Raw genomic sequence first — 16863 nt, forward strand, 5'->3', positions numbered from 1 at the left:
AAGTTTTTACCTTTAAAGGCTCGGAACTTAGATAAAATGGCCATGAAATTGATAACATCCTTCCGTAACCTGCCCTGTGGTTGCCTGTGGCATTCCCCAGCTGCTCTCATCCCAATTTGACTCTACTGTTCTGTGTTCCAACGACCTGTCCAGGATTTTTTTAAAGAACCTCTATGGGGAATCGGACTGTTATAGAAAAATTTCTTAAAAAAAAAAACGAAAAATATTTATTTAGGGAAAAGTTAATCGTTTTATTTTAAGACTTTTTTTTTGTTTTTCTTTTCTTTTTTCTTTTTTATTACGCTGTACGTGCTATCTTGCTTTTTGTTATGTATCTGAATTGGTCACTTTCCCATGCACAGCACGAGATCGTGATTTAGAGAAGTCATCTCTACAATGAACAAGAAATCGATGCAAACGGCATTTATTTTACAAAGGAGACCGGAAGTCTTTGGAACATGTCCACTGTTCTTCAAAAACAAGCATTGACTCCTCCTCTCGGCGGCCACAAGTTATGGCAGAGAATCAGAAAATCAGGTCAGAAAATGAAAAGGCCCGTCTCCTTTCGTTTTGATCTAGTGATGATTTTTTTTTATCAATTTCACTCTTTTCATCAAACGTGGATAAGCTTTGAACGTTTTTCGTATGCCTTAAAACCGAGCGCGATCATATGTTTCATATGTTTCGGTCAGGCCTGGCTGCTAAGTCATTAGTCATCGATGCTTTTGTAACAATTCATCTGGATTTGTAGTTGTGTTATACTCACGCAATATTTACCATGTTCCTGAACGACTTGCACTGCTTTGTGCATCTTGAATAACAGGTGTTGTTTGCAAAAGAAGACACTGCAATGAAGGTCCTCAAAGTGCTGATTCCCGCCACGGAGCAGGTCGGATCGCACACGGTACGAAGTCAATTCGATTAACACGATACAGAAAACCTTAAACTGATCGTTGTCACCAACGGTTTGAAATGTGTATACTGTAGTGGATGCCTAAATGTATCTACATTATTAAGTTAAATATATCCAACTTTTGAATTGTCACGTAGATGGAAAATGTTCAAATTTATTGTCACAATCGGCTGCAAAGCTAAGAAGTAGCTTGCTTTCATGATCAAGTTTTAAATTAACGCACAGTAATTTCGACATCCGCAAGTATCTGACGCAAGGTCTTTTGAGGGTCAAAATTTTGTTGGAAATGTGTTACTCATGTAACCGTTTCTTTTCCTTGTCATTATAAGGAAACGAAAATATAGCTGTGTTGATCATACAGATGCAAGATACAGATGCTACAAAACGAAAGAAAACAGAGACTAGAAACAATCAGAAACATTAAGCTTACGAGGTCAAAACATGTTGACTCACAGAGTGTGAGAAAGTGAATGTCAACCTTTTGTGAAAAGGCGATCCTTCGCTGAGGCCTTCTTTAGAAGTAAAAATCACGCACAAAATATTCGCTGTAAAATAAATAGGACCTTATTGATCGATTGTTAAAATCATGTTTAGGTCTACTACATAGAAGTTTTCATCAGAGAGTACTCTTGGCTGGTGGCTAGAAGATATAGAGAGTTTTATGATCTTCATGAGAAGGTCAGTAACCTTAATAATACTCTTGAAACTAAAGTTGTTCTAATTAGAATATTTAGAATTTGTGTATCAGTTAGTGTTTCCTATTGTTTTCATCCTTCCTGTCCCCATTCTCCCTCTCTGATGATGATGTGGGAAGGGAGCAAAATCAGGGCCTTTTGCATGATTTGTATGAGTCCTGGAAAACCTAGAAAGTCTTAGAATTTTGTTTTGACATTTTCCAGGACTGGAAAACACTGGTAAAAGGCTACAGCTCCCAGAAAGTCCTGGAAATCTGCTTAGCTCATGCAATCAATTTTTCAGAATTTACAAGGGAAGATGGAAAGTCTGAAAAGACCTTCACCAGAGCCTTAAGCCTTAATTAAGAGAGATCCTTAAGCCTTAAGCCTTAAGCCTTAAGCCTTAAGCCTTAAGCCTTAAGCCTTAAGAGAGAGTTACAGCAACAGAAAATATTTTATATTAGACATAAAAAATTGTTGAAGAATAATCAGAACCACAACACAACTTTAAAAATGACAAAATTTTGGAAAACTGCACTCCAAATATTTCCCACATGAAGGAAATGGGATCCTGGTGGTTTTTTTTTTCAAAAATATTGCCTGTAATGAATTCATTAACAATCATTTTGTATCATTTCTAGCATAGACAATGAAACTAAATCAGATATATATTAAGTTCCCTAATTCTGGTTGAAAAGAAATTAACAGACCCAAGACTCTTCTGTTATAAGTAACTTTCCATTTTTGGTATTATTTTTGCTGTGTACAGCTTGTGAAAAGTCATGGGATAGATCACTCTCTAATACCACCAAAGAAGTATTTTGGATTTCTTCAGCCTGAGTATGTGGAAAGGAGAAGGCAAGCCTTGGAAGCATACTTTGAGACACTGTTGTCGACATTTGAAGAGAACTTACCTAAAGAATTGTTGGAATTCTTAGAGATGGATAAATTTGTAAGTGTCACAGATTGATATTGTTATTGCCCTCTCTCATATCTCTCAGCTAGTTTGTGCATTGTGATTGGTCAATTCAGCAGGCAGTACATAAAAGCTAAATTTAATTTTTTTTTATTTGAAATTGCTCCCCTCTCTTTGAACTCAGAGATATGATTAATAGATGACTTTTCTCAGTCGGTAAAGTAAGGACTCAGGTCTCATACCTTGTTCTTTCCCCTTGGATTTATTGCCCTTGGGCTTCGAACCTGGGCCATGAGTGTAAGTGGAAAAAACTTGGACCTTGCACTCGTTTATAAGGGAACTGTATGTGTACTGCAACAAAAAGCCAAATTTGATTGATTCAGGAAATCACAAGTGACATAATAAGTCTGTTTCTCTTTGGTCCATAGGATGTTTGTGGTGTAACTCATACTCTGGCTAAAGAATTATTTATTACTGGTGAGTGTTATTGTCACAAGGGTTATAAGCAAGAATCATTTTGGTTGCTATAGCAAGAAGAAAAATTTTGACATGATTTGCAGCAAAAAATGTCACTTAGGAAACTGAATTTGTTAGGTTTCATGCAAGATTATGGTAATATTCTTTTTTTCCCAGTGTTTATGGGCTTAAGTTCAAGTGAGATAACCATATGTCTTAAATATTATTTTATTTTAAATTGGTAAAATGTTTTGAGTGAAAAATTTTTCAACATAAATTTAAAATTTTAGTATGTCAAAGGCTGATGCATTTAACCCTTTACACCCTAACATTACAGGGCGTGAAATTAATTTTTTTTTCTGGTAGCCACTTGGCTCCTAAATTTTTCAAAGTGGTAGCCAATTCAAAAAAAGTTGGTCGCCATTTTTTGAGACAAACAAAACCTATCTTTACGCTGTCAGCATACTAGATAGACCCTCCAAAATTAAGTTAGGAAAGAGATTGTTAACGTGCTACAAAGTGAACACTAAGATGGATGATATACAACCTTCAAACTCACCTAAATCCAAGATGGTGTCTAGTTATCGATCAATATGCATGTGCTACGTTTTGGAAACAAACTTAATGAGGAAGTTTGCCGCGGATTTATCTTTGCAAATCTTTTTAATTCACTATATCTCTTGGTAAGGTTATGATGAAGCATGCTAGTTGCCAATTTGGTGACTAATTTTCAGGATTTGGTCGCCAAAGTGAAAAATTTAGTCGCATTGGTGCCTGTATTAGGCGCAATTTCATGCCCTGCATTAGTATCTGTATTCTCCATACTGTTCTCTGTACATTTCTCAAGGTGCCAAGAAGGAGAATTTGTTTAACAATCAAGAGCTTCTTTAGTTACTGATGATTTCCTTTTTTCTTGTGACTCAAATGTGTGATGTGAGGGTGATATGGTAAGGAGAAATTAGATGCCGGTCACTCTTAGGGGTTAAAGGGTTAATGCTATTCTAATTTTTATGTTAATATATTCATCCTCTACATCTATTAACCTATTATGCACTTTAATTTTTTCCAAAAAAAAGGAGATGCAATTCTGGCAAAGGAAGAACAATTTATTCTTACACCACTTCAGCTGCACTGTATAACAAGCAGGCTTGGCATGGCTGCACCAACATGTGGTAGGATATTTAATATTTAACTAAAGTATTGAAATATTATGTGATCTATAATATGTTAAACTTTATAACTTTTCTGCAAACAATATCTGACAGTGATTATGGATTCAATTTTTTTAGTTTTAAATTTCTGAAATATTGGCATGCATTTTTTCCAGTCAATGATACTATTATTATCACTTGACTCATATGAAGTCAGGCATGTTTTTATCAAAAAATTATTGTTGTAAAAAAAATGGGGCAGTAAGGCTGTATTCAATGCATGAGCAGGGCCAGAAAAAGCCATGATGGCATACAGCCTTACAAGATACAGGACAGAAAAAAGGCAAGAAGGAAAAACGAGAAAAATGGGGGACAGGGGCATAGCCAGGATTTTTTTAAGGGAGTGGAGGGGGGGGGGGGTCACACTGTTTCAAACAGAGGGTACTCACCATTTTTTTGCTACCTGGATATTTTAGGTTGTTTGTCTAAAAAAGGCTCAATAAGGGGGTCTAAGGCACCCATCTCTCTCTCTCCCCCCCCCCCCCCCCCCCCTCCACCTCCACCTTGGCCCTTGAGGGATCCTAAGGTAAATTATTTATTGACCAAGTTGGGTGGGCCATGCGGAACATCAACCTTACCAGGCTAAAGCAGTTGGTGTATCATGACCTTAAGCCAAATATATTCCCATCCAGCCTGCCCACTTAGTCAATAAGTAACTTTCACTAATTAAAGTTTTCTGAATGTGAATGCTATTTTACAGATTCCCATGTTCCACATGGTGAAATAGGCAACCTGTATGACTTCCTATATCAACTAGAACATTTGAAGGTAAACAGAAATGACTATGTGTTATTTTTTGCTCACTTTCTTTTGGTTTGTGCCTTTTTTGTCTGAGGAGTATCATGTTTATGGAATTGTTTTGTAATACTCTGGTATCTTCTAGGCCTCAGGCAACAAAAAGCTGGTGGAACTGAGTGACAACATGACACTAAAATGCAACCTTGGTTTATTCAAGTCTTTGAAGACCCTTGAAGTAAGTGAAATAAGCAATTGTGAGCCTGTTGGTCAGCCAGGTGGTTATTTGGCAGTTAGGTTGGCAATTTTGGTAAGTCATGCTGCTGCAGTCAGTCAGTTGCTTTGTCAGTCAGTTAGACAGTCTGGTGCTCAGTCAGTGGGTCAGACAGACAGTCAATTGGTCAGACAAAAGAATAGAGGGGGTAAGTCTCTGGAGAAACTGTGGTGCTGCGTCAGTGGGAGAGTCTAACAAGGTAATTTAGAATTATCAACTGAGTTGGCCACGGTAAAGAGTTTAAAAACTGTTATTTGGAGTGTTAGCCCTTTGTCAGTTGGTTAGTCAGTTACTCCACCATTTAGTCAAACAGTCAGTCATTTGGTTGTGCAGTCAGCCCTTTATCCAGCAGTTAGTTAGTCAGTTGGCCAGATAGTCTGTCCATCAATTAGTCAGACAATCAGTCAGACAGTCAGTCAGCCAGTCAGACAGTCAGTCAGTTGGTCAGACAGTCAGTTGGTCAGACAGTCAGTTGGTCAGACAGTCAGTTGGTCAGACAGTCAGTCAGTTGGTCAGACAGTTAGTTAACCAGTCAGACAGTCAGTCAGTTGGTTAGACAGTCAGTTCTTCATTCACTCAGTTAGTCAGTCACTGATTCAGTCTGTCAGTTGGACAGGTGCAGTCAGTCACCCAGTCAGTCATTTATGAAGTCAGTTAGTAAGACTTGGTATTGGTTTCTGTGACCACTTACAATCAGTTGGCCTACATATGTCCATTTCCATCGTATTCAGATTGACAGCTGTGAAGTGGAGCCTTTTGAGGGACTCTGTTTTATACAAAGCCAGATAGAGAAGCTTACAGTTCATCACTCAATCCACTTGCTGAAAGTAAGTAGATTGTAATTCATTGCAGACGTTAAGAAGAGTTAATTTTGAGACCAAGGAAGTCAAGTGGTTTCCATCTTTACACGATCAAAATTCGTGGCATTTCTTGAAGTTTTAGCGTTTCGGATGAGCTTTTATCAAAGGGCGGAGTTTTTTCGAAGGTGGCAATCTTTTTGCGTTTTCAGGCAAAATGAAGACAAGCGAAGGCAAAGGCGGGTCGAGCGCAAGAGGCGAGACACGCACCTCAGGCGAGAAACGCGCCAGGGTATGCGCGCACGAAATACTTTGCTTCTTCCCTCGCGCGTTTCTCGCCCCTCGCGGTTGCCTCGCACTTTTCTCTTGCTTGGCTATTGCTTGACTCATGCTTATCTCCGCGCGCATGAAAAATAGGCCTCCGTCGGTAATATTTGTTTTATTTTTCATGTGCAGGACATACTAGTCGATGATGAGATTTGGGAGCAGGGTGTTCTGGAGACAGTGGAGGCAGATGGGTCATCGTCTTTGACTTCAACGTCAGACCTCCGGGCATGGACAGCTCTGAACGATGCAGATTTTAGTCGGAACGACCTTCCATATATCGACGAATCAGTGGTAAATGCTGCGGCATTCTATGAAATTATTTCTTAATCATGGTTTGTTTTAAATATTTTACAGCAATTATGGTGTTTTGATGACACATCAACTAAAAAAAGGTTAAAAAAAAAGGTAAAAGTTTAAATCTTTCCTCAAGATTACTTTGCGTCTTTGTTCTCGTAGTATGATCGTTTGATTGTATTCTACGCTTGGGGGGTGGGGCGGTCCAAATCGGCCAAGGAGGTTCAGGTAAAGGGGAGGCCAAATCCGCCGGGACACCGCCTACCATAGACTCTGGGCCAGAGTTCATTTAACTTCAAAAACGTTGCAATAGGAACTGATACTCTAATCATCCAATGATTGTTTTCTATTCGCCTATTTCTTGATAGGTTTTGTTGCCAAATGTCACATGTTTGAATCTCAGTTGCAATCAGATTGACGCTATAGAACATCTTCAGGTAAGTGAATATTAAGAAAGAATTTAATCATATTATACGAACGGAGAACGAAGAAAAAAAAAATTCCCTTTTAGAGGATTCGAATGTCAGACCTTTGAACTTGATCGTGAACCACTACCGATGTCATAGCCAATAACATCATGGCTAAACACGAACTGGACTTATAATACTTGGATGACAACAACTCTTCACTTTACTCTGATAACGACTTCTGCTCAGGTTTGCGAAACGTCGGTCACCACTACCGAAAAAAGCCTTTCTCAGGACTACCCTCACCAGGACGATCGGATTTCACGATCGAACGAGAGTTTATTTATAAGTTAATTTATGACCGAAAGTTGCTTTAAAGTTATTTCCCGTGACCCCCTTTTAATATTTGCACAGGGTTTTCCGAGTGAAATTTAGTAGCACGATAATAATCTAAAGGAACAGTGAAGTATTCTCTCATTATTAGCGCTGCGGGATACTCGTTTTTCCGCTCGTGAGAAGATTTTAGACGCTAGACTCCCGGCAAAGCTTTCCTCGTCTCGCTTTGCTAAAAGGCCTCATAATTTCCCGCGAGCAGAGTTCACGCTTGTGCTGAAGTGTTAGTAATGAGGTTCTGCTCGCAAGTCTGAATGAAAATTCATATGTCAGGCTATCAAACTTTAGCTGGAGAACTCTGCATGGAAGACAGGGAATTCTTCGATCTCTGATGCCTTCTAAAAACCTTTCTTATAGTATTGTTGCTTTGTTCTTTCGATTAAGGCCTTGTCAAATCTGGTCGAGCTGGATTTGTCCTACAATAAAATCGCAAGTCTTGGAAACAACTTGAATACAAGGCTTGGGAATATCAAGAAGTTAAATCTGGCAGGAAACGAACTTGATAATGTGGAAGGTAATGATATTACAATTATATGTATTTTCCATGCAGTTCTCTTTACATCTGCTAAGGTGCTGACAAGGAGAATTTGTTTAACAATCAACAGCATCTTTAGTTGGTGATCATTTCCTTTATTCTCATGACCTTAATGTTTGATTCAAGAGTGATATTGTAAGAAGAAATTAGATTTTAATCACTCCTAGGGTTTAAAGGGTTGGATACATCGCCAAAGTTAAATTATTATTTTTGTCGTAGGTAATGAACTTGCTCTACATTTGTGTCATAAAGCCGGTTAAATAAGCATTTCCACAAAATAATTTTGCATGCAGGTAATCTCTGCACTTGCTGCATTAGGATAGACATTGCTTAATTGCAAGAAAGAGAAAACAATAAAGGGTCACTGTGCTCGTTTGCCAGAAAATGACATTTTAATTCTCTGGTGAGCTCCGACCACAGAGAAAAAGCAGCAATTCTTAATATGCCCACTTGTTACGTGTGAAATTTTGCACAGTAAGAAGATGTGCAATACGTTACAACAGAATGACCTTCAGTCGCAAACAATTGCAAGTAGAAAAAAAAGTGGCGGCCAGAGACCAAAAAAGCACCATAATTGATGGCAATCAATCCCAGTTCATGCGAGCAATGCATTATGGGTTATAAGGATTGCTTGAGATATCGCTTAAGTGCTCACATGAAATTCTCTCACTTGCAGGCCTTGACAAGATGTATTCCTTAACAGATCTGAACCTCAGCGAGAATTACTTCACAGACGTCGGTACCGTGTTGACGTTAGGGGAATTACCGTGCTTGGAAATCCTGGATTTCAGAGATAACGCCATGACAAGGGAACCCCTCTACCGTGTCAGGGTGTTTACGGCATTTGATGACCGCGCTGAACAGGTTGATAAGTCTTTTAATAACTTACGTTGAATTGCTATAGATCGATTTTCGCCTGATTGTCGCTCAATAGATCCAATTTAAAAAAATTGATTTTACCAAGGAAAAAATGAGAGTTCTGTGAAGACATACACTTAGCCGACCTTAAGTAAAGTTTTGTATATGGAGCAATATTTGATTGAATGTCGAAAGAAATCTAAGATTGCATTGGTTTTGCTTTACTTCGCTCCGTGATTGGTTTAGAAAACTTGCGCCACTCTCTCAATCAATAAGATGCAAAATGAAAACCAATTACGACTTGCACTTTTTCCTGCGCTCTAGGCCGTTTGGTTGTTTTTACTTTGGGTTCTCATTGGCTCTTACCGGTATTGTACTTTCATCTGATTGGCTGTTGCGATAACACTGGTGTCGGTTTTACGACACTCAATCGAAAAGCGCTCTATTTGGTCGATGGAGCAGGTTTTCTCCAACAATCAAGGAAGGCATTGAGGCAAACTACTGCAAACCGGAATTACTGTAAACCCTCAATTGAAACTCTCACTATCAGCCTTCCAACTATGTTTGATTCCTACACTTTGTCTTGTCCGTGATCAGCTTGAACTTGATGGTCAGCACCCAACAAGTAGAGAAATGACCAAGATCCGTGAGTTACTCCAAGAAGAGCAGAATTTCGAAATTATTAATTATCCAACTCCACCACAGTACTCAGTATCGAAGAGAGGAAACAAGAAGGTACGATACTATATAAACAAGCAGTATCTATTGTTTTAATTTGTTTGTGAGTTATGTGCCTGCCTGACTAAATGTCTTCAGGAATGTATAATTTGTTTGCGAATGAATTATTGAACTGAAAATTTACTCTTTCAAAATTTACTCTTACTCATGGAGATCCATTTTTGCTTTGATTTTTAGGGCAGAAGTATCGACAGAGTGATAGCTCTTGACTCCGAAACAGAAACGCAACCCAGTACACCCATAACAGGTACAATTACCTCTTAATTCCTAAGATTGTTTATTATCCACACCAACTGCTACACATTCTCTTGTAAATAAGTGACGAGAATTTGGTGTTAGATCAAGATAACAATCTCTACCCGATAAGTTATAGCATTCTCGCGACCTGTTTGCTGAATAGTGTATGGATACGGTGGGAAGAGGTTACATATTAATCACTTCCGGGAGTTGAAGATTGAAGGCCTGGGGAGAGGGTATGAGAGTGAGTTATCGTCAGTTGTCGTAAACCTAACTCATGAACTCATTGCTTATGTCTATTGTCGTCGCTCACCTTACAGAGTCCAAATCGTCTGTGGACGAATCAGACGCCGAGTTCCGTTCTCGAGTGGAGAAAATTCGTCAGATCGGTGGAGATACATGGCTTACGTTATATGACGAGGTACACTCGGAAGAAGAAATGACACAGGTTTGTGCGCACTGCAGGCTCATTCGCTAAAGTATCGGAAATTCCAAAGCAACTTGAAATTAATTATTATCATAAAAACTTCTCAAGTAAGCAATGATAGCTGATGGACCACAAGTACTGGGAAGCGTTCGTAAATTAACATATTGAGTCACGGTTGCTTGTCATTTTGCATCTGGTGTTGTGAAGAAAAATCAAAGCAATCATTTCGGATTTCGGTTTAAAATGACTCTAACAGAAGTATGATAAATATTTACGTCAAGGCTTATAGATATTATTTTTTCTTCAGTTCCAACAGAACGGCGATATCTCTTCGACAGGCGAGAGAAGCCCTAGTGAACCCGTAGGAGATCAGCAGTCTCCCAAGCATGACACGATTAGTGGAACTTTTGAGAGTCCTGACAGAACCACAGAAGTAATTGGTCTAACCACAGAACAGGTTAGGAGTGGCAGCTTCTCAAAGCTGGCGTTTTTTAGTGAGTAGAAGCAAGCGCAAGGCAAACACCAGGCAAACGCGAGGTAAACGTCAGGCGAGCGCGAAGGACGAAATAATGCAACAGGAGGAATTCCCTTCTGCTTCTCACTGATCGCAGCTTCCTTCTTAAGCAATCTATGCTTTAGTGGAGACTATACAAACGATTGAATTTGACGTTGTCATTTAACTCATTCCTTTTATCGCTGCTGATCAGAGAACTGCAGGCGCACGGAGGGAGAATGAAACCCACCCCAGTCGTCTTCAGTTTGGTTTTGCACCTGAGTTGGAAAAACTGGTTCACGACAAAGTGGAATCAAGTGCGGATTTGTATGTAATCTTAGATACTTCTAGACTGTAATGTCGTGTAGAGTGGTCTCCATTTGAGTTTCGTAACGTTAAAAAAATGTAATCACAACGGTCTTAAAGAAAAAAAGGTAACATACCAGGGAGATACTGGGATGTCAACGGTGATTCATGTTATTGGCTTCAAATTGGCGTCAAAACGCGAGTGACCAAGTCACGTGGGATTTTAGTTTCGGGTCTGATTGGTTAAGAGGTTGGCATGATGTTTCCAGCAGTCATTTTGAAAAGTGAAGCAAGACGAAAGTGATACTGAATTGTCTCTGAAATCCTAATTGGAAATTGTTTCATGGACATTCAGTGGGATAAACATGCAAAATTCCTGTCCGGTCATCGGAAGTTAGGACATGGCCCAGTCGAAAGGAACGTAAATCTATTCTCAAAGAACGAACTGGATCTCCACTTTTTTTAAAATTGTGTCCAAGGTATAATGTCGTGTTATATAGAAAGTTTCTCAACTTTCAACAACTGTCGCGGAAGTACTAAAACTTTCATTAATTGGAAAATTCAGATCACCATCATCATCATATTTAACAAGAACGTGAGTAAAACAAAAAGACAATAAATGAGCAGTAAATTCGCATTAACTTTGACTTTCTCAAATTACATTTTAAAGAAGAGATCAGATGGGGTTAAGGGCTTATTTGCAAGTGTCCAACCCTCTGAAAATGATCTTAATTCAATCATGTAGTGGAGTGTGATTTGTATTTTTCGGGAATCATCCAGGAAGTCTTTATTTTGTCAACTATGCTTATTTCTCAGTAAATTGAAGCCAAAAGCTTCCATAACTCCTTCCATCAAGCGCTTTTATTAATCGTCAAAAAGAAATTTGAAACACCGTATTATAAAGCTAGATTCTGTAACAAACAGCGAAGTAATAAACTTTATTTAAATGTAGGACTTCAGGCACATATATGGTGGAAGTCGAGGGAGAGGCGCACAATGAAGGAAATACAGAGGAGAGAATGGTTGGAGTGGACCTTTCCAAAGGGGTCATTCTCGAGATACAGATAACAACTGGGAAGACTTTTGCCAAACATAACTTGGGTAGGAATTCAGTTTTATGGGAATGTTACGCGATCTTGAATGGAGTCATTGGAACACCCTTGTATCTTTAAATGGAAAGCAATACCTCAATAAGTTTTCATCCCTCAATATTTGAAATGTAGCTGTTTGGGGGATACGACCCGTGTACAAAAATTGTTTTGGGGGAGGGGAGGGGAAAGAAGAGGAAATCAAGAAAGTAAATTACGTTGCTTTGAAATTCTTTCTTGGGTAAGAATTCAATTTTATTGGAATGTTAGGCGATCTTGAATAGAATCATTGGAACATCCCTGTATCTTTAAATGGAAAGCAACATCTCAGTAAGTTTTCATCCCTCAATATTTGAAATGTAGCTGTTTGAGGGATGTGAGTCATGTACAAAAATTGTCTTGGGAGAGGGGAGGGGAAGGAAGAGGAAATCAGGAAAATGAATTACGTTGCTGTTAAATTCTTTCAATAAGTGTCACTTTTAGGCTTGTGCGCAAAAGTTGTAACCTTTTCATGTAAAAGCCATCAGGTCAAGAGAGCGTTGCTGTACTCTACACGACAGCAAATCGTGAGATTTCGCCCGTTTCTCTTTCTTTTTTTGAAGAGGACATCAGCAGTGTTGACATTTTGGAACTGCATGACGCCTTCTGTGTCGACATCCGGGACATATTTTCCAAGGAATGGCGACGTCATTTTGCAGATGATAGCGATAATTGTGTCCACAACAGAGACTATCGTCAAGTGGCGAGGTATCGCATGCGTTCAATGGAAGATGCCGCGGAACTATTTGCTCTGCTTTACAAGTTTATAACTGAAAGGTAGTGACTTCTTTTTTCGCCTTTTTGGTTCTCCCTTCCGCTTTTGTGTCTTATCGCTTCCGGTTTCCGTTCCTACAAGGAGTTTCTTCCAGTTTCTGTATCATGAAGTGACCAAGAGTATTAGGACTCCTCCCTGGATGAAATGCCAATCCGTCTCAGGCTTTGTAACACTTTCAAATATTCCGCTTTCGCTGTCCGTATGGTAAAAGAACTGTCTTCCGAAAACTGTGGTCGAAGTCGGTAGTTTTTTTGAACGGACCTAGGCGTCTTTTAAATTTAGTCTTGTAGCTATTTTAATGAATATTACATCGTATGTAGATAAATAGAGAGAGAAATGTTTTTAATTCTAATCCGTTTCTATTTGAGGTGAAAAATCATGGGGCCAACCTCTGTTTCTTCCTTTTCAAGATTTTTTTGTCATTGTGTCTTGAATGGAACATGTTATTTTATGTTATGTTATGTTGTGTTAAGTTACTTAAGTTACGTTATGTTATTTGACGATATGTTATGTTACGTTATGTTATGTTCTTAGGTCCTCAAAGGATGCCATTCCAAACGTTCTCACCCAAGAGCCCCTTGCAGAAATCTTCCCGGCGAACATCATAGAATGGCCCAACCCATTAGGAGTACATCAAGATCTTCTGCACAAATATTTCGACGATTTCCTCCAAGAACCTGACAAGAAACAATCTGTAAATTACACAGAAGCAAATTCTTTGGACACCCACCGTATACAGAGGGTTCAAAGCATTTACCAGACCCTCCACGCCGAGTTCATAGACGTGGGGTGTTTAAGGCATGATCGCTCTGGGCCCTCCCCTGAGATGGCCCGTCTGATTTTGTGGTCTGGCTGTCTCCCGTATGTGTATCCAGACCACGAGCTTCCTATTTGCCTTCTAATGACAAATGTCAACATTTACTTGTTCCATTCGTCACACTTAGAATCACCTGAGCGTATCCACACGTTAGCAAGCTATAGTGATCTACGAGATGTCTTGCATTGTTTCTATAGCTTCCCAGTGCGGGAACTAAATGAAGTGGTCTTCGGTTTGTACGATCAAGGCTTCAGACTGGAAGTAAAACTCGATGGGCCTCGAGGCACCTTTACCGTTATCACTCGCGACGCCGAGAAAACGGACAAATTTTTAGGAACATTGAGAGATGTGCTCGGGGAGCCCTTGAATGAGGAGCATTCTGATGTTCCTCCGTTTAGGAGACAATTTTCATCCGAGAGTCTTCCAAAACTCACTTTTCCGACCGAGGACAAAATTGACAAATTAAAACTAGAACTTGCAAAATTCGGCAAGGCTTCTTCCGCCGCTGAAAACCAGCATTTGCTAATGTACTCTATCGTCCGAGAAATTCCCGACTGTGCCACGCTGAATGTGCAGGAAAACGTAGATCTCACGAAGATGCTCCGAAGCTTGATCGTGACAAACTCGGAGATCTATCTATGCGACGAGGATCATGTGCATTGGCCGCTGCCCTCGTTCGTGCGGGCGCCGCCGTCAACCCCTCAGTGGGTGGTTACTAAGGCACAATGGATCAGTAAGATCGTCGGGCTTGAAGTGTTTGAACTTAAGGGTAATGTTTGCGAATTTTTCGGCGAGTTTGGGCTCTCGCTGATCTTCGACTGTGATGCATCGGCGGCACAGTCTACGGGCGAACAACATTCGTGGCACTTAATTTTCCGAGCCGCCGATGAACGCACGCAGCTTCAACGGTCGCTGTCACAGGTATGGAAGGACAATTTTCAAGCCGATCTTAAAATCACGCACTCAAAGCCAAAGTCTTTCCCAGTCCTTCCAGAGAAAAAGGATGGAAAAGGGCTCCTTGAGCCCACTTCTCCGAATGGTGTACAAACACCCGTAGGTACCCCGGTGGAGTCGAAATTTAAAAAGACCCATCGGAGGGTGGGGTCGGATTTTTTACCAATTTTCAAACCAAACATGTTGAATAGCTTGGAGAGCTTAGTCGCCCTCGATAGAAAAATCTTGGACGGTTTTTTTCATAAATGGATTTCGCAGAAAGAGGAAAACGAAAGTGAAACACTTCTCCATGTTTTATGGACTGGCTGCACGCCGTATCTATTTCCGTCGCTTGAATTCAAAGTTTGCATATTGTTAAGCAATTTGTATTTGTACATTTTGGCGGATAAAGAACACAAAATCTCCATCAACAAACAAAAAGGAATCAGGTTGAAGATTTCAGAAGATACCGACTTCAGTGATGTTAAACCGACGATCTGTTTTAATTTCATCCCGATCACCCAACTCAGGCAGGTTTGCGTGGGTTTGTTTGATCAAACATTGAGAATCGAAACAGAGTCGCGGAAGGACACGTTTACTTTAGTTACACGAGATTTCAAATTGACGAGTACTTTTCTAGAGAGACTAGGCGCGATTTTGTCGTCAATACATCGTGGTGATTCATCGCCTGCGTCGAGATCTGACACGATGCCGACGAGCATCTACGACTCGCAGTCAACTGCTGATAATGATCCGAGCGATTTTCCGAGAGCAGATTATCAACACACGAACGGTGGTGTGCGCTTCGTGTATCCGAGCGATGACACGTTGGATATTCTGAAGGATGCCATCGCTGAGTTCAGCCGCCAGTCAGTTCATTGCCTCGAACTCAACCATGTGGTCATTTTGGTGTATCTCTTGGTCTTCCACGAGACAGAAACGGCTCGCGAAGAACCCCGCACTCTCGTTATCATGGATAAGTCTCTATGCCTTTGCATCGAAGATCATGTTAACTACCCGCTGCCGTTATTCGCCACGGGACTTCCCGAGAACCCGCAATACAATGTGCAAGACTTGCGTGACATCCAGTCACTGTCACGTGTTGAATTCAGTGACTTCAACTCGTGCGACTTTACAATGGTTTTCTCGCCAACGCGACCTCAAGACGATGATGCACCAGATGGCTTTGATTCAGCGAGTATGGGTGAGTTGTGTGTCATTACACATCACTTGCCAGATCCAGATGAACGCGATATTTACTGGAAAATTGTTGCTCAGACTTACGAGGAAAAAGAGAAAGCTATGAGTCTGATCTGCAAGCTCTGGGCTGACATTCATGGCGGAGCTCTACCTGTTATGAAAGCTAAAGGGTAGGAATTAAAATGCCACAAAATTAAACGCAGCTTAACGGTTTCAAACAGAAATGGAAGAGGCAGCTGCTCTTAAATACTGAGAAAGTGACATAAATTGGGACAATGAAACAATTTCCGTTCAACACATTCAATCAATTCAAACCAGAGTGGAAAGTTTGGGAATCAGAAGGACAATTCTTCAGTTGCCGTGGTTAAGAAATCACTTTCATGTGCCAAGTATTTTCAAATTTTTCCCTCGTTGAACGAGCGAAAAACCGGCCATGATACGAATAGCGAGATCAAAAACTGTATTGTTTGACACTGAGGTGGCGCAATAGACAACGAATGACACTGTTAACCATACTAGCAATGTACATATACTTTTTTTTATCTCGTTGATAAAGCTGCGAAACATGGCGCTATTTTAAACAGAATGTTTCAAAACTTTTGCAATTGAGATACAGGTAGATCAGTTCCCATACTCGAATTTGTTACTATTGTAAGGGTCTGTTATATTATCTGTGGATGTACTTTTGGAAATAAGAGAGGTGTATAGAATTATATTTATCTGTATTTGTTACCAAAGCACATTTATATTATCCATAGTTTTGTATGTTTATTGCTATCAATTCAAATTACATCTGATGAAATAGAGAACTTTTAGTATGATAAAAATTTAAAAAATTGTAAACATATTTTTGATTTGTCTCAGTTAAATGGTTAATAGTTATTGTGTTCACTCATAATGCGCGGGAAATGTTGGATTAACTGTCGTGGAAGCAAAATATCACAACAACCTATCAGAACGAATGTAAATAATATCACGCGATCGCTCAAAATGAAATTCTGGCATCTGTCTGTGTTAAGG

At 39.8% G+C, this 16863-nt stretch overlaps 1 protein-coding gene across 2 annotated transcripts; it reads left to right on the top strand.

Moving 5' to 3' along the window:
* Nucleotides 1-280: 280 nt before the first annotated feature.
* Nucleotides 281-16725, top strand: LOC113686518 (nischarin). Of its 2 annotated transcripts, XM_089207302.1 has the most exons (21): nucleotides 281-537; nucleotides 824-904; nucleotides 1508-1591; nucleotides 2357-2539; nucleotides 2932-2980; nucleotides 4036-4131; nucleotides 4871-4938; nucleotides 5054-5143; nucleotides 5911-6006; nucleotides 6433-6594; nucleotides 6966-7034; nucleotides 7782-7911; nucleotides 8609-8796; nucleotides 9388-9525; nucleotides 9706-9775; nucleotides 10086-10213; nucleotides 10500-10649; nucleotides 10900-11012; nucleotides 11944-12092; nucleotides 12682-12895; nucleotides 13428-16725. In XM_089207302.1, exons 2-21 carry the CDS (start codon nucleotides 851-853, stop codon nucleotides 16015-16017), a joined length of 4821 nt encoding a protein of 1606 aa, XP_089063428.1. In that variant the 5' UTR covers nucleotides 281-537; nucleotides 824-850; the 3' UTR covers nucleotides 16018-16725. The 2 variants fall into 2 exon arrangements, with proteins under 2 accessions (XP_089063428.1, XP_027059950.2); XM_027204149.2 differs by lacking the exon at nucleotides 281-537 and having other exon boundaries at nucleotides 682-904.
* Nucleotides 16726-16863: the final 138 nt, after the last annotated feature.

This window comes from Pocillopora damicornis, chromosome 5 (genome assembly GCF_964200805.1).
Source record: "Pocillopora damicornis chromosome 5, jaPocDami1.2, whole genome shotgun sequence".
NCBI lineage: Eukaryota > Metazoa > Cnidaria > Anthozoa > Scleractinia > Pocilloporidae > Pocillopora > Pocillopora damicornis.

Excerpts from the sequence above, each read along its gene's own strand:
- LOC113686518 (XM_089207302.1), top strand. The coding sequence starts at position 851 with ATGAAGGTCCTCAAAGTGCTGATTCCCGCCACGGAGCAGGTCGGATCG. Across the intron at positions 5,144-5,910 it reads AGTCTTTGAAGACCCTTGAA|ATTGACAGCTGTGAAGTGGA; the intron begins GTAAGTGAAATA and ends CATCGTATTCAG. Across the intron at positions 6,007-6,432 it reads ACTCAATCCACTTGCTGAAA|GACATACTAGTCGATGATGA; the intron begins GTAAGTAGATTG and ends TTTCATGTGCAG.